Source organism: Thunnus thynnus, chromosome 18 (genome assembly GCF_963924715.1).
Source record: "Thunnus thynnus chromosome 18, fThuThy2.1, whole genome shotgun sequence".
NCBI classification, from domain to species: Eukaryota; Metazoa; Chordata; class Actinopteri; order Scombriformes; family Scombridae; genus Thunnus; species Thunnus thynnus.
In genome coordinates, this window is record NC_089534.1 from 18,153,837 (window position 1) to 18,176,125 (window position 22,289).

Sequence of the window (22,289 nt, forward strand, 5' to 3'; positions counted from 1 at the left end):
TCTTTAATCGCACATCACACAATCTTCAAGAAAGGTGGGATAATTAATGCAAAACAGCCACGAAAATGACCAAAGTGTGTTTGAAGGGCCGTAGTGAAGAGGCTGATTACCTTTCATCATTCATTTGGAGTTTTCGGTTACAGCTCTGCAAACATGTAATAATGATGCAGCCTCTTACTGTGTGATCAATTCCTTTGATAGATAATTATGCTACAGTCCTGGCTGGATGACACAGGAGTTTGCAGTAATGAGGCCTATATTCCTCAAACCAGGTGGGAGCTTAAGATACTTTTAAATGAAGGGCAAGCACTGCATATGAAAACACTTGAACTAGTGGGATGAATTTCTGATCAGTGTTTATGAAATTCAGTGATTCATCTATATTACCTTTAAATATTCACAGCATCATTCAACCATTACAGTCCAAAAAATGTAACAAATGGAGATAAAAGCTTTTAAGGTGTGATTTAATTTCAGTGGTTGGTACTTTTACAAAATGTACAGCTACACAATGACATTCAAGGCCTACTTGTGCTGAAGTCAACATTAAAATTGAATTGCAGACACATTAGGTAAACAAATAACTTCAGAGGGTGATGTGTACTTGTTATAAAAATTTTTATTTAGAATAAAACAACGTAGCCATATTACACGTAGTGTGGTCAATCTATTTTACATACCTCAGGAGAAACGACACAGTTCTGCCATGGTACGGTTCATCATGATTGTAATCAGTAAAATCATCACCAACATCATCATCATCATCACCAGTCTACAGTCAGAGGAGGTTATAGTAGTGTTGTTCAGTCTCACAAGTTTTACAGGATAGCATATAGCACAACAACACAACGCAGTGAGTGACCAGTGCTAGAAGGCCAGTGGAAAAACCAACAACAGATAAAGTAATACTCATCATTACGGGCGGCTAGCTTCAGCAGGCCACAGACCCATTGTGGTACAGTAATAGTAACTCTTTTTTTTTACTTGGTATCTCCTCATTGCAGTGTACACCAATACAGTAAGCAAAAGCTTTGAATGCTAAACCAGGTTGTACATGTTCTGTAAATGATCACAATTGTTTTAAACAAGTTTACGAACCACAAAAACAAAGCTGTGTCTATGAGTCTGAGGTAGCAAGGCAATCATGGCTTTCCTCTGATTTCTGAACATATATCTTTAAAAAAAACTATTCTACATAATGACTGCAGGCCTCTTACAAACCCAAATTCAGATTTAAATCTATATTTTCCAAAACTTCTCTCTTTATACACAATCCCACTTTTTACTCATCAACTCTCGTCTCTGTCTTCCACACATGGAATGACAAACTGTATAGGCACAGAAGGGGTTAAAGTTAACATTAACAAATCGCAGTTAACACAAAGTCTGCCGGCATATCAATGCTTTAAAGGGGAACTTGACATCAAGCATGCTACAAGATAGATCTTCAAAACAAAACAGACGCTTTCAGAAGAGACAGTTTACATCATGATCCTTTGAGCTGTGCGTGCTCCCACACTTGGAACAAACTTGGAATTTGTGGCTATTTCCATTGACAAATGATAGAAACTGGGGGCTGGAGGGTACAAAGCAGTGGAATGACAAAAACAAATGTAACAGTTTGATTCCCAGTGAAGGCAGAACTTAACAAGATCAAAACACAAATCCCAATGCACCCTCTGAAAAACAAAAAAAAAAGCATATTTTACTATACAAAGCCCCGTGTCCATATACTCATCTGCATATCTAAACAAATCACTGACAAATGTTGAACCAAGTTCAGGTACAATCTACAGTTCATAAAATGTACAGTTTGCATAGTACAAGACAAGGTGGTAAAAGTAGTTAAGTTGTCTGGTCCTGTGCGTCTTTGGGATTTAGGGTCAGGAGTTGTTTGTTTGGGAATGGTGCTGTCTCTTCAAGCTCTTGCACACTCACATGTGTGCACGCACAAACACACGCCATCCTCCGTGGTGACAGTCTTCACATCACCTGCAAAACAAAATAAAGTACAGAAACATTAAATAATCACACTGGATCAGAAAACGCCTACAAATATGCCAACAAAACAAAACTACAGGAGGCGTGTGTCTGGATTTCAGTAGAACCACTGAAAGTTAGAACTTCTACAGTATCTTTTTCTCCTAAGTCCAAGTGCAGCAGGTGAACCCGCCTCATTTCTCTTCATCAAGACATCATTGTTTGAAAATTTCAGAGGTTCGAACAAAGTAATCGGGTTTGAAAGCTGGTAAATGGACTGCAGTCCCTCAAGCCAGTTACAGTCCATTAGGAGCCCGGTGTGGAGGAAAGGGAGGAGGCGGGCATGAAGCATTCAGGGGAGATTTTACAAAACATAGCTGTCTTCTTAGAAATGGAATTAGGAGCTCAAACCTATTCACCCATGCCGTTGCGTGACAAGCAACAGAAACTGTAAGGAACGATGTTTGCCAAGGACAATGAAAAAAAGGAAAGAGTGAAAGGATGACTGAGGAGATGTAAGAAGTGTGGTTCACATAATTTCCTGCTTGTACTGAATACAAAGTGCATATTACGGGCATTATACAGTATCATGATAAACTTGATCTGACTTAAATTAAATTTAGAGGTGTATAATGCTGAGAGCAATCACTCGGAGTGCAATGGTATTCAAAGATGAAAGAAGAAATCAAAGGGAAAATATGTATCTGTTTTGCAACAGTCACCCCAAATGGATTCATAGCAAATAGGCAGCTGAACTAGCGTGTAAAGGTATTAGCTGTGTGTGGAGAGACAAGCTGAGCAGTTTAAACAGACAGCGAGAGAAAAGGGGGAATGGAGTGAGAAGAGGAGCGCCGGAGCAGGGCAAATAATTACGGTGGGAGGACGTCAGTGGCAACAGCTTTCAACAACACCTCTGTCCCAAAATGCACTTTGGCCTCAGACGGGGGAATGAGAGGAGCCGCTAACAGCGCTCCCCAGAGATCCATTAGCCATCTCTTTCTTGCCTGGTTCCAGGCCTTTGAATCCACTCCTCTGAGTCCAGTTGACTGATTCTGGTCTGGCCTTATGACATGAAACAGCGATTTCTTGGTTGAAAGAGCGATCGATCCAATGAGCTCTGCGGGGGGGCTAACGATTAGCCAATCAGCGCCATGGGCGGGACTAATGCCGTTGTCAAGCTGTGTGCGTCACAACGACGCAGGAGGAGTAAAACTAGGCGGTGCTGATTAAATATTAATCAAGATTCTGTTACTGCATTGCTTATTTCTTGCCTCAAATGTTTTCAGAAACATATTTCTCTGTACCTTTTAGCTATGATATGAGAAATGTGACCCAGCCACCATGTTGAAAACTGATGAGCCAAAACCAAGCACCGCTCAACTCACAGTACCACCACATCACCACCACCTGGAGCGTTTAGCAGTGATCAAATCAAATCCCCCTCCCCTACAGAAATCGGTTAGAGTGGAGGCAATGTCAGACTGAAGATGGAAATGGAGTGTAACGAGTTGACAATTCTGTCTGATATCAGTGGAGTCTCTTTCTCACAGGCCACAGAAAGTGGGGAGCTGAGGCAGGTGGCAGCACCTGTAATTACCTCGAAAATGTCGCTCTGCTCCAACTTTTCTCACCATTACCAATTACTTAAGTAGTGAGCAGCAAAAATGCAGGATGGAGCAGAAAAGAAAGAAAAAGAAGCTCCAAATACACAGACATGATTTACAGAGAGTCTTACTGTTGTGTATCCACAAGTGTGAAAGGACTTCATCTTACCTGTGGTCTGGAGGAGAGGCTTGAGGCTGTGGGAGACAAAACAAAGAGACAATAGAGTAGTTTAACACTTGAACTCCCCAGTTTATCTGTGTTTTATAAGTCTACACTAAATTATCAGCCTCTGGGTCCCTCCCACATATTCATGCACACAATCAGCTCTGTGCCGCTCAGTCCCGCTGCCTTGGAGCTGTGCAGTAACCAAATGCTAATAACGTGGGAGCGTCTGCCAGATTAGAATGGATTTTTAACTAAAGCCCTCACGGGAGTTTTGACTCGAAAAAATTCGAATGCAATTTAAAGTCAGTGAGCTCTAACTTGCAATTCGAACATTTTTATTTATTTTTCATTTGAGAAACATCCCCAGAGGTTGATATTCTTCCATATTCCACTATAAAGAGTAATGAGGGTATAAGGTCTGATCATATCAAATACCAAATTTAAATGATGATCCAAAAAAACCTTAAGGCTCTATTTAAAATCTATGTGTGTGAGAGAGCATTTCATTAACTAAGAATCAAAACCTCAAAGAGGAAGCTGCGTGCACTACATAAACAATGATTACACTTTTTTTTTTTGAAAAAAAGCACACTCTATATACCACTCTTCACTGAAATACAGAATAAGACCTTTCGAATTCATGACTACAGACGAGTGCATAGCTGCTCGAGCTGCTTTCATTCAAACATGGCACTTCACAGCACACACACACACACACACACACACAGAGCTGGATAACAGTATGAGGCAAAGAGAAATGATAGATGCTCAGCAGGAGTGTGAGAGGAGGAGAAAGAGGAAGGAAAGGAAAAGACAGAAGAATCAACGAAAGCAGTGAGAGTAAAGGAGACAATCGGAAGTTGGAAGATGAGTCTAGTTGAAACTTCAGATTATGATGATTGTATCAGAAAAGTACCACCGTTTTTCCAAAGCCTAAATTTTTAGTTTGAATTTCATTCCTTGTTGCTACATCACAGGGCGCTGGCACAGTGAACCCTATAAAAAATGTCTCTAACTTGCAATTTCAAAAGTTTCAAACACTGGCAAAGTTCACATGGATTCCAGTTTATTATTAATCTTAAAATGATGTATGATGTGTAAAATGTAAGATAATAGTGGTGAAGGTCAACACTTACAACAGCAATTTTTTAACATTTTTGTAACTGGTATGAAATCTGAAACCAAAAGTTACACAAGAATCCTCATTGTGAGGGATAAAGTACAAACATGCACAACATGCACAAGTGACACAATTTTTGTGCTGACCAGCGACCTTGTGGACAAACACAAATCTGTCCTCACAGGCTGGGAAGACACGGTGGGAGAGAAGAGGAGGAGGAGGAGGAGGACGAGGATGAGGAGGAGGAGTGGGAAACTTACGACTGCATGCAGGGAAGGAGTTGTTAATCTGCTCCATTACATCTGCCAGGTCAGAGCTGCTGTTGTGGGAGTCCAACAGCTCATCTGAACACACACATGCACAGAGGTCGATTTTCAGTCACACACACTTTAGTCGGGTGAGCAACAAGTTTCCATTTGCAAAGAGACAGCGTGAGATCGTTTTCTATGTTGTGAGCAATGTTTAAACTTTTTTCTCTTGCTAAATGTTGTAAAAATGCTTGGAGCTTTCATGATAGTGATTGAATGGTTCTGTCTGAGTATTTAAAGTCTTTTTAAAACTTGAGTGTCTCACCTGAGTTGTCAGTGAGTGGCCCTCGATCTTGCACCGTGGGAGAGGACACTCCATTTATCCTTAAGTCCACCTCCGGCTAAGAGAGAGAGAGAAACAAAGAGAGAGAGAGAAAAAAAAAAGAAAAGTCCATTACTATAACATAATTATTCCGCTTGGAATCCCGCTGGCTTGTGACAACTTCCAAATTAGCTTGACAACGACAGGCTGAGGCGTGTGAATACCAGAGGGCAGCACAATGAAGCTGTTGTCATGTCTAGAAAAACATTTGTCACAAATGTGTCACTGCCAATGTTAAAGGACCATTTTGCCCATTTTCAACCTTATCTCTAGCTATCTGAATTAAGGATATAGTGTGAAAAACAAAAAACGCCTGCAGTTGTTGCCAAAGTTCTCTGTGTCCCTCTGGTGCAGCTGCAAAATCTGTTGTTTTAATGGCACCACTACCGTCATTTGACGTGTACAGTGACATAGTTGGGAGAAGAACTACAGACTAATTCAGCTTGGATTTCTAGTCTCCACCTCTAGGTAGCCAGGGGTCTTTAGATGCCGCTAAGAAACAAAACTTCCTTGTTCTCTTCACTTGTATTGCAAACTAGCTACGTACGTTTCCAACAGTGAAAATGGCATCCCAAAATATGAGTGCAGAGGATGTTATGGATGAGGACACATTTTACAGTATTTTGGCTGACTCAAATATTCAGCCGTATTTATTCGAGCCAGAGTATACAGTTGAAGAAATGGAGCGGAGAGAGGCCAAGGCTGCGGTTGCATCAGCCGTACAAGAGGAAGAAGCTCATGCACAACTGTGGCCTCCAGAAAACCCCAAGATGTCTGGGGTATCAGTGAAAAGACCACTTCAGGCAAAGGGGGAGAATTTAGCTGTGTAGACAGAGATTTACAGATAAACTGATCATGTGTAATCCAATTTTTTCATTATTATTTATATAAATAAACAAATATATGAGAGAGATTCAAGTCATGGCTGATAAGAAAAGTCTGATGCAGCATTTATCAGTGAATTTGTCACACACTGACAGAAGAACAGCCCAGTTACTCCAAAAAAATATGACAGAACAGTATCTCAATCAATCAAAACATGAGGAGTTTGTAACTAAAGTACTGTGTACAGTTTATCAATTGGTGAAAACATGCTCTGTTGCTCTGATGCACTGAAGCGAACACTTGATGTCCAGTGACATTTGCAGCAGAGTCCCATATTCCCTTTAGCTTTCAACTGCAAGAAAACCAAAATCAGTGTTGCCCTCCCTCATCACCCCTCTTCTTCTTCTTCTTCTCCTTCATCTCCTGGGGCCCCAGGCGCTTACACGTTGGAAATGTCTCTAGAGTGCAACCATCGTCTTGAGGCTCATCTTAGAATAGCTAAGGTCAGGGCTTTAGTTAGGAATGTGAATTTAATTCATGCCATCAAGATGGCTGGCTTTATTACTCTGCAGCTTGGCAGTAACGCTGAGATTGACAGAAACACATGCTGACATACTGTCAGGACTGCAGGGACTTAAATGTCAGACAACAGAAGTTCTTATTTAACGTGGGGGTGTTTGTGTGCATGCAGGTAGTTGTGTGTGTCAGTTTGTTTTTCTCTTTCAGAATCAGCATCAGAATCACTTTACTTCATGAGTACAATAAACATACAGGATGTTACATGCTAAAGCTTGAGAGGCATTCAATCAGCAGAGAGGAATTTAAATACCATCGAGTGATACTGTGAGTTAAGTCATCATTAAATAAAACAAACCAAATAAAACTCGAGGAAGCTGAGGAAAATCAAAAACACAGCATGGATGAGAGGACTGAGCTTTGAATGTTAGTATGTTTTGATGTTTATGTATATCTTAAAAGCTGTGTAGGACTGTGACTAATTGATGCCATCAGCTGACACAATAGGTATCTATTAGAGCTGATTCCTGACATCAAACTGCTCCTGATGATGGTTTTAAGGTAAAATCAAAGCCTTGAGACCAAACAAATATGTCTTATTGGTACTGTTATATGTGTTAAGTATCAGTGGCTCTCCTAGTTTTTAAAATATGACATATTGCTATAGATTAATCTACATTATCTACAGAATGTCTGTGGTTAAAATATATTTTTACAATCAAATACATCAGTTAAATGTTTCTGAAACATTATTACATCTGTAATAACTAGCCAATAATAAAATATATGATGATAAAACACTGACAAGGGCAATGCTGCTGCTGCTTTTACTTTTGATACTCTTGGTACAATTGTTGTTCATTTGCATTTTTACTAATATTCTGAATGCAAGAGTTTTACTTATAATGTAGTATTTTTAAATTGTGGCATTGTTTCCACTGTCCAAAATTTCAACAGACATACTGTAGATACAAATCACTATAACAACTATATTTCTGCTATTAAAAATATGAGGTGAAACCTCCAGTTCAGTGCAGGGTGGTAGCATAAATAACTTTTTTGTCAAAATGTTAATCTTCATCCATTAAAAAACTGCCGAGTCACGTCAACTGCCTTCCTCAGGCCATATTTGTTGTGAGTTATTACTGTGCTTCCAATACCTGCCCCTGTGTTTGCTCAGTCTGATTTGTCGGGCTCGCTGTTTGTTTGGCTTGAGGGTTGTGTATTTCTCACTAGGCACAAACAATCCAACCTCAGTGAGCAATTAGGCCGAGCATAAACAAATCTGTAAGTTATTGATAGAGGGACTGGAGACGGATGCCGGACTCCTGGATGGAATGCTAATAATGTGATTAGGATCTAATCTGAGTGTTGAGGAGTAGTTTTTATTATTCAAGGGCAGAACTAACTACGGAAAAAAAAAACTAGATTTTTACCTATAGATATGTGGATGTTTATGTGAGGAGTTAATAGGTGCACAAGTACATATTTATGTTGGTGATTTATTTAAATGACTTTGAAAGATTCCTTTGAGAGCGTTCTGCATCAGGGCTGCATTTTAACATGTTTTATTTTCTATTGTATGAGTTGCATTGAAACAGCCCTGCCAGCTGGTTTGTGAGTCTGAACCGTGATTACTGCCCTGCTGCTCCACAATCACAAGCCTAATGAACTAAAAGAAAAGTCAACTTATGGGAAATAAACTTAAAATTACAGTTGTGCATGTGTGGAGCTAAAATAAGAATTTACGACTGTAGAAACAGGGTCATCTGGAAAAAATAATTTAATTTATCTATGAAGTACGTGTAATTAAATCACCCGTGCAAACTGCTACAAGAATTGGTCCTATTAGGTTGCCATTAAGCAGTAATCATCAATCCTTTATTTGCTGTATATACTGTCCTTGCTGTATTAAAAATGTTAGTTGTCTCATGTTACTTTAAAAGCTGAAGTCCTCTTGTTGAAAGTGACAAATGCTGGTTACTTGCATTTATATCACATAAATGTGATTCTGCTACTTCAGGTTTTAAGTGCATTCGTAGGCAACATCGACTGTATTTGTTGTTTTCTGTCTGTTAAGCACCAACACTACAGCTGTTCTTTCTGCAAATGGCCTGTTTGAATCAATTTTGATCAGTTCACTTTGCAGTCGTCAGGGAACAGTCCACAACAACACAAAAACAAATGGAAAAGTACAAATCTATGAAAATCTATCACTGCCTCCTCTCAGCCGTAACCTGCGGGTTGGGATAAAACTGTCCGCCAGATTGGTCTAAGTGTGTCACCTGATGCAATAGCTGTCGGAGGCGGTGGAGCTGAGACTCCAGCTGTTTGTTGTGTTCCTCCAGGATGTGCATGCGGGCCTCCAGGCGGCCCTTGTGTTGTCGTAGCAGTTTTGCCTCAGCTAGAAGATCTGCCTCATCGGGATGGGCGGTGGGGCCCTCCGACTCCCAGGGGCTTCCAGCAGGGGCCCCTCGCTGGCCATGCTGCTCTTTCAGCTGCTCATACTCCCTCTGCAGGGTCCTGGGAAAGAAGACACACAACACTTGTCTGTCACAAATAGATTTGCGTGCATAGACACACAGATAAATGACACTCTCTTACTGTCTTTTGGAAGAAAGTTGTAGAATCGATGCCAAGGAGCACTCAAGCACAGAAGATGGTGTGGTGGCTTGTAGTGTGACAACACCTTATTAAGACAATTTATGTTGGTTTTTCCTTTGTCCCCAATCTCAAGGTGAAGGTAGAATTTATGGTAATTCTCTCCATATTCAGTGCAGTGCTCAGTACAGTTTGCAATGCTATAATGTATCTGTACATCTTTACGTTCACACATGTTCTTATGTGTGTAAATTTACATATGTAGATGTTTATGCAAGTGAATGTACATGTATGTGTATATTTGTCATGTATGTGTCTGTTTATGTACTCTCATGCATGTGTAACTATACTGTATGCACAGAATTTGTGCATGCAGTATTTATTGATGTATCTATACAGTATATAGCGTACATGTATACAAATAATGTACAGTATACATAATGTGTGTACATGTGCAGTATGTGTATATGTATATACTGTATATAAACATGCATATGTGTCTGTATAGTGGTATCTTATATAATTCTAAGTTCCATTGTACTATTTTAGTGCTACTGTTGAGTCTCATAATGTTTTTAATATTTTATTTACTTCTTTGACTTCTCAGCGTTGTATTCCCAGGAGCTTTGTATAAACGGGCTTCAGAAGACTTGTGTTCCTGGAAGCTGGGCTTTATTTTTGTTATTATTACATACTGTATATATAGACGGGTGACAAATGAAAAGAAAAACCAACATGAAGTGTCTTAGTAAGGTGTTGGGCTACTACACGCCACCAGAACAGCTTCAATGCACCTGGGCATTGATTCTACAAGTCTCTGAACTCTACTGGAGGGATGAACACCATTCAACACCAAAAGATATTCCTTCATTTGGTGTTTTAATGATGGTGGTGGAGAGCGCTGTCTAACACGTCAGTCCAAAATCTCACATAGGTGTTCAAATGGGTTGAGATCTGGTGACTGTGAAGGCTATGGCATATGATTCACATCATTTTCACACTCATGAAACCATTCAGTGACCCCTCGTGCCCTGTGAATTGGGGCATTGTCATCCTTGAAGAGACCACTCCCATCAGGATAGAAATGTTTCATCATAGGATAAAGGTGATGACTCAGAATAACTTTGTATTGATTTGCAGTGACCCTTCCCTCAAAGGGGACAAGTGGACCCAAACCATGCCAGCAAAATAGCACAACAGAGCCACCGGATCCCCTCACTGTAGGAGTCAAGCATTCAGACCTGTACCGGTTTTTCCTTTGATTTGTCACCCATCTGTATGTACTGCATATATTTTTAATATATATCACTGATGTGCTTTATTTTCATGGTTCAACTGCCAGTTCTGTCTATTTTTTTATTATTATTATAATTATTATTATTATCACCCCAGAATGACTCAAACAGAACCTTCAAAGCTTCTTCCTGAACCCCCACAGTGGGGTGCCGCACAAAAATACCACACTCATATTTACCTCTGCTTTCTGCTTCCTCAGTAAAATCTTATTTGAAGTGGATAGACAAACATAAAGGACCCCCTGCCAAAGATGTCTTCTTATTCCCTCCTCACCCTCTCTCTCAGTGCAGAACCATAAGCTGCAGTACTTTAATTAAGTTGGCATTTATGAGGCTGGCAGTAAAGCTCTCTCTCTCCCTCGCCTACCGGAGCGCCTGTGTGTATGTATGTGTGTAATCAGTGTTAAATCACTCCAGTCGAGCTACTGGCTGTGCTAAGGCGTCTCTACAACAATAGATTGTAGCGTGACTCTGTCTCTAAGCCATCTCCATTTACTAATCAAACCTGGGAAGGACTTGGCGTGTGCGACAGACAGGGGGTACGGGAAGTGTGTGTATGTATATGGTTTGTGCACTGGAGTGTGACAATAAGCACAGTAAATTCAAATGAGCAACAAGCTTTGAGTTAACAGCAAGTGCAACTAAGAAAATAAAAATAAACATTGTTTTTTTTAAAGTATTTTGACACATTTTTGACGATTTTTTTCCACTTCATAATTTCTACTATATTTTCTTTTCACACTAAAATTTCTTAAGACATTTCTAAAGCCTGAGCACCCACCTCTGCTCCTCCTCTAGGCGAGCTATGATCCGCTCCAGCTCCCCTCTCTCCTCCCTCTCCACAGCCTGTAGGATCTGGGCAGGACTCTGGGGCTGACTGCAGGGGGAGCCCTCCCCTCCCAACGTCTGACAGTACTGCAGGATCAGGGCATGCTCGTCATCCCTGTGGAAATGGGTGCAGAGTTATGTGATGAGTTGAAAACATCTCGTCCCTGTTTGCCAGTTCACTTCACCTTCTGCTCAGTTAGGGAGGAGTTACTTTTGTCAACACTTGAACGATGTAAAACGGAAAGAAATGTATTGTAGTTGAAGAATTATGGTAACCACTTATAGAAAATTAGAATGGTTGGACATATTGATGGTTCAGATTGATGGATGTAACACAGGACTGTTCTACAGATGCAGAGAGTAACTACAGAAGAAGTGAAATTGAGGAAAATGGTTTAAAGGTTTTGGGCTGGCCAGCAAACTGTGTAACAGAAAGGTTGTAATGCCTTCATTTTACGCCTGATTATAACTGCCATTAAATGTAACTGTTTTGTTAGTGTCTTTGTGTCTACTATTAATATTTAGAGCTTACTGAAATCAATAATACATAAATTTTTGTTTAGTACATTTAAATATGTGATTTAAAGATAGTTTAACTACACTAAATCCTAAAGCTAGTTACCTTCCACAGGAGTTAGGTGTTTTAATAATTCTTTATTGCATTTAGCTACTTTTGTGATGTAACAAACTGAATTACCACAATCTTGATAGGTTTTCCATAGACACTTGCTATATCTCTCCTCCTTTAGCGTTAGCTGCCTAGTTACTACTATTTTAGTATTTCTATGGCATAATCATTCTTGATATTGTAAAACAGATGCCAAAAATTCAGATTCCTGTCTTAAATGTTCAAATATGTGCCTCCTGGCTTTTTTAAGCATAGTAGATCCCTATATTTTGGATAGAGCTGAAGATGAATTGTAACCCTCTAAATCACCAGTGAAGTGGCACAATGTCATGGTTCCAGTGACTGATACTGTATTTTCTTGTCTTTTTAATGAATTTATGATGGAGGACATTTAAAAGCACAGGGTGGACTTTTGAGATAAATGCTTGCTTCCTATAAACAGAAATAAAAAACAGCAGCCTCCAAGCACGTAATCTAAACAAAGATTGTGGTAGCTGCCATGATATACAAGATATTGTACTGTGGGTCTGCCATGCTGTAAGCTCCACAATCCCTGGTGGAACACAGATGTATCAGTCTCAACTATCTGATAACTGGAAAAAGGGAGGGCTGCGAGGAGATGGAAGGAGCAAAGAGGAGAAAGCTTGGCAGACAGAGGGAAAGATAAGGGGAGTGAGGGGAAAAATAGCTGCTGGTGTTTGTTGCTGTGTATCTGTATGTGTGTGTACGTCCATCTCTTTATGTGCTATCTCGGTGATCAGAGAGGGGGTGGCAGGTCTTGCCAAAGCCCAGCTGTCACCTTCATTTGAAACACAACCTGAGCCTTTCAGACTAGAACCTGACAACCGCACGTGCGAAATGAAAAAAAAAAAAAAAAAATGGCTGTCTGCTATTTAAAAGTTCTTTCCATTGCTAAAGTGACTGCCATTTCCAGAGCTAGTTTGACAGCTTGAAATGGAGTTTGGCTGAGAAAGTTTAGTGGCATGAGAGCTCCATGAGTAGCTTTATATCCGCTACTGACTTCCATTTTGGCATTTCTTCATGGATCCAGCTTGTCTAAATGTCCTCCAGCACTGATGCTGTCATGCTGTGGTGTTAATATCCTGCAGTTAAGTAACATTCAAAATGATGTCTTAATCAGCATAAGTCCAAAAATAATTTATGAGTCTGAGTCTGCTAATATTTCCTATAATATATGAATTTAAAGGAAAATTGCTCGGTTATAATCTTTGCAGCTTTGGTCATTGTTTCTAATTGATTATGTTAACATTCTGCTCACCAAATAAGTTATTGAGACCTTGAAACACAGCAACAATGCCACGACAAAGTTTAACAAGGCAGGAAATGCGAGCGGTCAGGCAATCAAACAAGAGAACAGTTAAACCAAATCATTAAATAATTTTATTTGGAGATAAAACCAAAAGCTAGTGCACCCGAAATGCTGATTAGAATTCATCATCGCACAGGAAAACGGTGTGTGTGCAACTACAGTAACTGCGGTGGGTTATGTTGAACCAGGAAGTCAGTCTGTAAACTGTGGTTGATGTTTATGACGGACAGTTTGGGTAATAATTTTACCTTAAAAAAGGGCGTAAACTATTAAACAAATCAAAAGGCAGGTAATTTAGTTTAAATAGGTGTTACTTCTTTCACATCAACAATAGCAGGAACATACATGAAAATCAAGAATCAGCGGAATCAAAATTTGCTTTTGGTGCTGTGCAGTGAATCTGCTTCAGGGGACAGAATACTGTATCTTAGTCACATAAACTTATAATAGGTGAAAACTGTAATGTAGTTTTGGCCCCATATCCATCAGTGATATTCCGGCGAGTACTTGGAGCACGCTTTAAAATATGCCGTGACTTGCAATAAACTCAGCTCACAAACTCTTATCAGGGTCAGACCATAACTGGGGACATAATCCTTGGCTATAATGAGTAAGTTAATCAAATGCGCTCTGGAGAGCAAGACGGAAAACTGAAATTGTCTCAGGTTTTACATAAGTCACCCTTAAACTGCACCACAGCAGACAATATAATATTCAGCGAATATTCAGAATGCCATTATCACTACTCGCATAATAAGAGAGATTACAAATAGGAAGCTTTTTCTTTCTAAGAGGTGACACTAATTATACTATTTCATGACCAAAAGACTGGGTGGAACAGATAGTTAATGAAAGGTACACAGAATGAGTTTTTAACCTCTTTTCACACAAAAGACACAAAATGCCAATCCAGTAACCCTCCATGTACACTGAATAAAAAACGTTTTTTTATCATTAAGCGCCTTGTGAGATTTGAAGTACAAATTTAGAGTGTTCTTTTCTTTAAGAATGGGATTTGCGTCATATTCAGCCTTTCATTTATTTTTCTAAAATGAAAGGCGCTAATGATGAAAGAGACATGAAATAAACTTTCTAAACAGTGAACTCAAAATGTTTCGAACCTTTCTGCACCCTTAATCTAAAAAAAAACATTTCACTGCCTTTTTATCTCCTGTGAACAGTAACAACTCCTCGTCTTTTCTTTTACACTGTTTACTTCAAAACGTTCTTTATGCAGTCTTTCCTCTTTTTATGTTTTTACATGACATTTAATTTCCCTGAAAACTCTTATACATTCATATACATGTATACATATACATAGTTATTCATCATTTTCAGTTTAATGTGGAGACTGAGACCGTGTTGACACTGCTGAGTTACTGATAAATAATATAAAGAAAGCTGGCAGAGAGAGGAAGTCACATTTCACACTGCTACTGCTGCAACATGCAGCAATATACCCACGCAGACACGTACATTTCTCTCTGAAATATGGGTATGCTGTGACGAGGGAGACGGGAATGATGAAGAAAAGGATTAGTTCCTGTAGAGAAACTTGAAAATTGGTGGCAATTTTGTCTGCTGGGGCCATGGGATGGGGGGTCCGGCAGAAACTAAGTGACCAATTAGACTGGTCCCTGGCAACAGGAAGCTGCAGCAGGACATTATGGCTGGCGGGGGGGAACCCAGAGGACAGAAGGAAAGGGATCATTACAAGTGGAAATGGGGAATACAAGGGGTAAGGTTAGCTTACAAACCACCTGCTCTGGAAAATTGAGAGAAAGAGGAAAAGTGGTGAAAGGGCTCAAGCAGTGTGGTGGGGGAAGAGGAGGAAGGATGAAGGGACACGGAAAGGCGACGGAGGAAGACAGCATCAGTGTGGAAGGAGTATCAAATGTGAATAATGGTGATGAATGGCGGGGCTCTTAGCTCACTATAGCTGCAATGCATTGTGAAAATGAGGTTTGTGCTTTGTGAGGTTGAGCGGAGGACACGGCTGAGGGGACTTTTACAGTCTTTACCCTGCAACAATAGTCTCTGGGCCTGATGCCTAGCTAACATATCACAAAGCGAGCAGCTCCTCTCGAGCTGAATAGTGTTATCAGCTGCCTAGACTGAGCTCAGGAAGAAACAATGAGAGATAAAGACAAAGAGAAACGGGGGAAAGAGAAACAAGGAATATGAGAGTGAAAAAAAATTGTTAGAGGTAAAAGAAGGGAGAGGAGAGGATACAAGTCTTTCATTCCTCGACTCTGTTGAGATGTTAAAATCTCACTTTCTGTGGGAATTCCACACATGGGGACTGATCACAATAACGTCCATCGACTTCTGTTACAGGAGGTGTTGTGTTGTTTTTGATGCAGGGCTTCAAAAAATATTTCATTGTTTACTTCTGGGCTTGCTGTTTAATCTGAAGGTTGCCTCGGCCCAAAGGTAAAACATGATCAGACTACAAGTAAAACTGATGAAAGGAGAGGAGGTTTAAAAAGAAAAGGCTTGAGACATTAAAAGGGTGGGGGGGGGGGCAGAAATAAAAGGGCAAATATGAAAGACAAGAAAAAAAGGGACAGCACTGGGGGAAAGACTGGAAAGCAGGAGATAACCAAACAAAACATCTGGGTGAAAAAGGGGAAGCGAGGAGTCTCGCTCCTCTGTGACTTCCAGAGGCATCGATGGCAACGCTACACTTTGGCTGGAGGTCAAAGAAAACAGGCAACACGGACTTCCTAATTAAGGATTCCCTTTTAGATAAAAGCAACGCAGGTTAAAAATGACACAAGCACACACACACACACTTTATCGCAAGCACTCTCTCTCATGCACACATACTAATTACTGATATCACTGCACAGTGCACATCAATGTTTGCAGGCTTTGAACCATCACAAAATACAAGCCAAAACCCAAACATGCATGTATTTGGCAAATGCAGTCATCCATATCCATATAGGCTCAAACACAGCCGAGAAGCCACCTTCTACTGTCCTGTAGAGCATGGGGAAAATGTCTGTGTGTCCTCATAAACAACCACATGTAGTGTTGTGACAGATAAAGAGGATTTGGTTAAATCAACTGTAGGCTGAAGAAGAAAAGAGATGGAAGACAATCAACTACTTTCTTCTTAGCTTTTTTGAGCTGAGATATGGCTGAGTCTGCTATTTTACTGTAGTAGTATCTACAAAGCACAATATTGCTATTTTTACATGAAAAGTCAATGGTAATTTTTCCTTAAAAACAAGGCTAGATTGACAGTTTGGTGTATAAAACCGGACAACTGGCTGGTTCTAGCCTTTAAAAAACAGCCCACACTTCATTCACAAATAATGTGAATGACATTTTATAGCAGCACAGTAACATTTAAGAGAACGTTTTCCCATCACAGACTCCCAAGAAATTTTCAGGGATTAAAACAAGAAAAAGATTTGCGAGCCTGAAAAGTTGTCCAGGAGGAGATTTGTACAATGTATTGAATTAAGCATTATATGAATTTAAAACAGGCATGGTGCTTGAGAACTTTAACTCCTGCATTTAACTGGCTCTGATGATGATTGCTTTCACAAGTACCAATTCTCATCACAAAGACTTTGGCACTTTTCTAGCTCTCCATTCAAATAAGTTAATTATCCTCCACAAAACCACCAATGACAATCATAATATTAAAAACTGAAAAACAACAGCTGATATATTGGATGTAGTTAATTTTTGTTCCTAATTAACACATTAATTCACACTTTCAGACTATAATACATAAACATTTATATCATGTCTCAGATTGAAATGTTGCTTATTAATTTTATGCATGATAATAACCAGATTTGGCTTTGAATTTTAAAAGGAAGTACTTTAGATAAATAAAGGATGTGCTGAACAACATCAAACATGATTTTTCTTGACATTTAAAGTACCATAAAGTACATTAGTGCCATATTGTGCTTCATGCTGCAAGGACAAAACAATTTTTATCAAAGATGTTTTGTGACTGGCATTTAAATTTTGTTTTTCTTTGTGCAATTTATTCATCTTCACAGTTACTTTGTGGTTGTTGCTGTTGTTTTGCAGTTTGGAAGTGGAATGCAAATCTTACAGAAATTACACTCACGTAAAATTGAGTGAAAGCACAAGTACTATGATTATGTTCTAAATGGACCCCGGTGGGTGTTTTTTTCCACCACTATTAAACCCATTAGCCTTCATAAAACCATCATCTTCCTCACCTCATTACTGCTCTTCTGTGTACGTACGTCAGTTTTGTTTCAGAGCCGGCAAAGATAATGGCTTCTTCTCTTAAATAGGCAGCATACAAAGCACAAAATAGCGTGAGGGACTGGGGATAATGTGTTTGTCCCACATTACGAAAGCTTTGAGAGGAAAATAAATCCACCTCTCTTTCTACCTTCCCCTGCTCAGCAACACTTTTTGTCTTCTTATTCTTCTATCTTTCTATTGATCAGTTGAAAAGCAGTGAGCACTGAGAAATGCGGCTTTTGGGAGTCTTCAATCGAACACCTTGTGTTTTCTAAAACTGCTATTCCAAGCATCAAGGTCAGATGAAGGTGAAGTGTGGGAGCAGTGGTCCACACAACGCATTTGTATCAGCAGAGAATACAACCCACAAAAAGAATGAAACTGATGCTTCACTTCATCTTCACCAAAGATGAAGGTTTCAACCATCTTCCCATGTGCATTTCCACTGTTGTGCTGTATTCATTTTTCAAGGAAACCTTTTTTCCCTTTCTTTCACTTGTCATGCAGTGTATCTCTTTGCTCTCCAGGTGCACTCTTCAACACTTTTACAAGCACACTTTTTTTTGGTTATGTGCTACTTTCTACTCTCTGAAACCTGTGACATTCTCAAGCACAAATATATTACACACATGGCTACACACTTTGCTAATTTCTTGCAAATCTATGATAATGATCTATGATTTGGGAAATCTTGAAGATCCACAAGAGTCTTATCAAAACACGCTGGCAGAATGAAAAGTAATTCCCTCCCAAAAGAAGCACAGTGACAAATGTGTGCGTGTGTGTTTCTGTTTAAACACACATGTGCGTTCATGCCATGAGCTTAGAGGGCGTTTGAACCTTAAGAGCTCATTCCGCCGATTAGAATCCCATTTGGGAAAAGAGACTAATACACCCTTCAACTCAAATGGCCTGCAGAGGATCTACACGTCTACACACATATACCCCCCCCCCCCCCCCCCCCCCCCATACACACACACACACACACACACACACTAACAGGGACTTCATGCTCCTCATGAGCTTTTACCCTCATTCTTGTGATTTCTTCCTTTCTTTGCCATGTTCTCATCTCCTCTGATCAAAGATAACGGGCCGTTATCAGACATCCTGAAACCAATCACTCTCACTTCTCATTGTTGGCACTCTAATCCATTTCTTCTAAAACTCCTTCCTGCTGTATTCAACCACATCACCACACTTCTTCTGCTCTCCCAAAACCTTTCTCAATTCTCTCACACTCCACCTTGTCATTTCTTTGGCTGGTTTTGATACATTGAAGGCATGTATGTTTTTGGTCCACTGTGGCAGGTAAACAGTGCACAGGGAGATGCTTTATTATTATAATTATAATAATATATAATATAATAATTATAATAACATTTCACTTGACTTTTAGACCAAATTTTGCTATTTGGAGTAAATGTTCATCTGAATTCCCTGAAATGAAACATTATTAGGGCATTGTTAATTATGCATAATCAAAAACGCATATGTATATATGTCTGTACATTATGAACATAGAGCTGTTTATAAGAAAATGTTTCAGGGCCTATAACCGTTTACAGCAACTGGAAAATAAAATCTGTGAAACAATGATTGACGGTAACATACTGTAGTCATGTTTTGGGCGATGTAGGAAATTACCAAAGGTGACTTACATGCTTCCTGTGGCTGAGCTGCTGTCTGTGGGCAGAGAGCCATTGGACCGCTCCATCTGAGCCAACCTGAGAAATAAACATTCATCAGTGACTGAAACTTAAACTACCAGTTAAAACTGAAGCATCTAAAAGTCGTCATCATGTCATTAAAATGAAAAACACATCCATGTCAACAAATGAGGATGTCGGTGCCACAGCAGGACACCAATTAAAATTTAAGAATGTAGTGAATGTAGTTAAGCCTCCAAGCTGGTAATAAATGATAAAGGTCCTAAGTTATGACAAAAATACATCAGTGACTGATGCAACTTTGACGATGTTCTGGTATACGTGTGCACAAGCATATTTTTCTTGAGACATTGTAGGCATGCATGTGGAGGCGTCCATGTACAGCAGAGACATGTGGTTGTGTGTGTGTAGCAGCATGTGGCTGTGGGGAAAACATTAGCAGCCATGCTAATGAGGCTGGTTTCCCAGATCAAAGCCTGTATTTACTGAAGTCTGTAATGGAGAGGCAACTGGCTTGTCCAGCAGATTAAGAGCATGATCCACACACCATCCTTTATGATGAAATACGAGGGGAAGTGACAGAACAGGACAGCTTTTAAGTCGGAATTCCATGTGTTAAATCACATCATTGCATACATTTTTAAGCAAATCCATAACTTACAATATAATCGACAACGTCAGTGTCTGTATTTCAGTTAAAATAGTCTTTCACTAGGTTTATGTCTGTTGTTGCTGATAAAACAAAGCAGCCAGAAATGCTGAGCGAAGGTTAATGGTGTGTGACCAGTAGTAGGTTACATCAGAAGACCCTTCATGATTAAAGCTTTGTGTGGAAGGACACACTGGGTTCCATTTCAGTTTTGACACAAGTAACCCTTGTCCGCTTTGGGGAAGATAAGCTTTGGACTGGTTAGAGATTCTTTCGAGGGACAAGATGGGATTTGTGCTAGTGTGAAATTTGTGGATCTCGATATCCAGGCTTATCTTGAAATCAAACATGACAGGTTTTCATTCTCAGCACAGAATAACATTATTTTGGTGATGTTAGTAATGATTAACTGCAGCTTGCAAGCTGTGTACATGGGTGTGTTGATGTACGCAGCGGGATCATTTGAAGTGGGCGGCTGAAAACAGCTATCAGCCCGATCTGTTACTACTCTGATCTCAGCAGTAAATCCATAATGTCACCAGCCCAAGTGGTGGGTGGCTGCATGTTCTCTGAGATTGACAGTCATCTGACATTTAATATATGCACGCACAAAGTTAAAAGCAGATACACAATGTTCAAAAGTCTGTTTTATGATTGTTGTTGTTTGTACTTTGCCTGACACCAAGAAAGAACATTTTCCCACTGCACTCAGTGTTATAAAATATCTATAAATACAACATTTTTCATCATGCATATATTAATAAATTCAGACTGACATTCAGGATTCAATATTTTAAGTTAACCGAACAGTTGTGGAGCATTTGCTTTGTATAGATTGTTGGCCATGATAGCAATCCAGATAATGGCTCTGGTGCTATATGAAAGGAAAATAGAGAAAAGCATTTTTGCTTCCCTCATTTGACTGTCATTGCATGGTGAAACAGGTTTCAATATTACATTTTTAGCACATAAATAAAGGCTTTTTTCATCCCCTTCGTGGAAAAAAAATGCAATTTCCTTCCACTTGTATTTGGATTGAATCTTTAATGTTTCGGCTCAAAAGAGTCAATTTAGTTTTCCAAAATTAGCAACAGTGTTCTTTGATAGATTTTGGCACAATGTGCTTTGTTTGTGTTTGATCTTGAACTAACAATGTAATTTCAAAATCTGTTTCATCGTGTAATGAGAATGAATAGCAGAGGAGAAAAAAAAGGAAATTTTCCACAACGTAATGTCTCCGCTCCAAGAAGCACAGGATCAATTGATAAAGAGATTTGACATAATTTGGATTTACAGCTTTAAGTACATTAGCAAAAACACTGTTATGACCCTTTAAAAGTGTATTTATCATTCTATAATGAAGCTCTTTAACAGTTTTCAAATGTGCAACATTTAAATGCAACTCTTCACACAGGTGTGTCTGCTCTGGGGCATGTGAGCTGATGAGATGATGATTGGAGAATGCGGTGCGTACCTGCTGGCATACTGCTCTATCCTGGAATGGGTGTCATCATGAGAGAGCTGAGGTGACTGGGACAGCCTGGAAATGAATGGGGTAATGGAGATGAATGAGATTCGGCATGCTCACACAACCTCATTAACACACACAGACATTCACAGGCACATGCACACACGCGCTCAAAACAGGCAGGCGCACACACACGTACAATCTAATGCCCCTTCACAACATCACCTAAAAACAAATCTGATGATCCTAGAAAGAGAAATAGGAGAGCAGGATGATCTACGGTATGATTGGATGGTTTTTGACAGCGGCTGCTGGGATGAGCAACTGTATGCTAGTTGGATGCTTTAAAGAGGAGAAGAAGGTGACGGTAAGGGGACAGTGGGTGAGTTTTTGTCGCATGATCAGCCAGTGGATCGGGCAGGCAGGCGGGCAGGCAACATGCAGTGCAGTCATGGCTTAGTTGGTGTGAGGGCTTAGGGGGAGGTGAGTAAGGGGAGAAAGGAGTAAAAGGAGGTGTCATTTAAAGGCATTCCAGTCTGGAGACGAGATTGTTGTTGCTGGTGCTCAGAGATACTCACTCGTACTGCTCCGGACACATGCTGATGAGGGTGATGGGACTGTAAGAAAATTGGAGGGAGGGAGGGAGGGAGGGAAGGAGGGAGGGGAATAAAGGTACCACAAAACATTTCAGGGTCAAATCCACTCAGCGGGTCAGAACCAAAAACACAGCAGGT

General features: G+C 39.9%; 1 protein-coding gene across 7 annotated transcripts in view; it reads right to left on the reverse strand.

Moving 5' to 3' along the window:
* Positions 1 to 599: 599 nt before the first annotated feature.
* utrn (utrophin) overlaps positions 600 to 22,289 on the reverse strand; it is a 181,694-nt gene continuing 160,004 nt past the window's right edge. For 5 of the 7 annotated variants that reach the window (XM_067572501.1, XM_067572500.1, XM_067572503.1 and 2 more), the window contains 9 exons: positions 22,134 to 22,172; positions 21,562 to 21,627; positions 19,430 to 19,495; positions 11,519 to 11,680; positions 9,127 to 9,364; positions 5,444 to 5,519; positions 5,131 to 5,214; positions 3,754 to 3,779; positions 600 to 1,992 (listed from right to left, as the gene is read on the reverse strand). In XM_067572501.1, the coding sequence (XP_067428602.1) occupies positions 1,984 to 1,992; positions 3,754 to 3,779; positions 5,131 to 5,214; positions 5,444 to 5,519; positions 9,127 to 9,364; positions 11,519 to 11,680; positions 19,430 to 19,495; positions 21,562 to 21,627; positions 22,134 to 22,172 (766 nt within the window). In that variant the 3' untranslated portion in view covers positions 600 to 1,983. The remainder of the gene's footprint in view (positions 1,993 to 3,753; positions 3,780 to 5,130; positions 5,215 to 5,443; positions 5,520 to 9,126; positions 9,365 to 11,518; positions 11,681 to 19,429; positions 19,496 to 21,561; positions 21,628 to 22,133; positions 22,173 to 22,289) is intronic. The other 2 variants (XM_067572502.1, XM_067572504.1) reach the window with 2 other exon arrangements.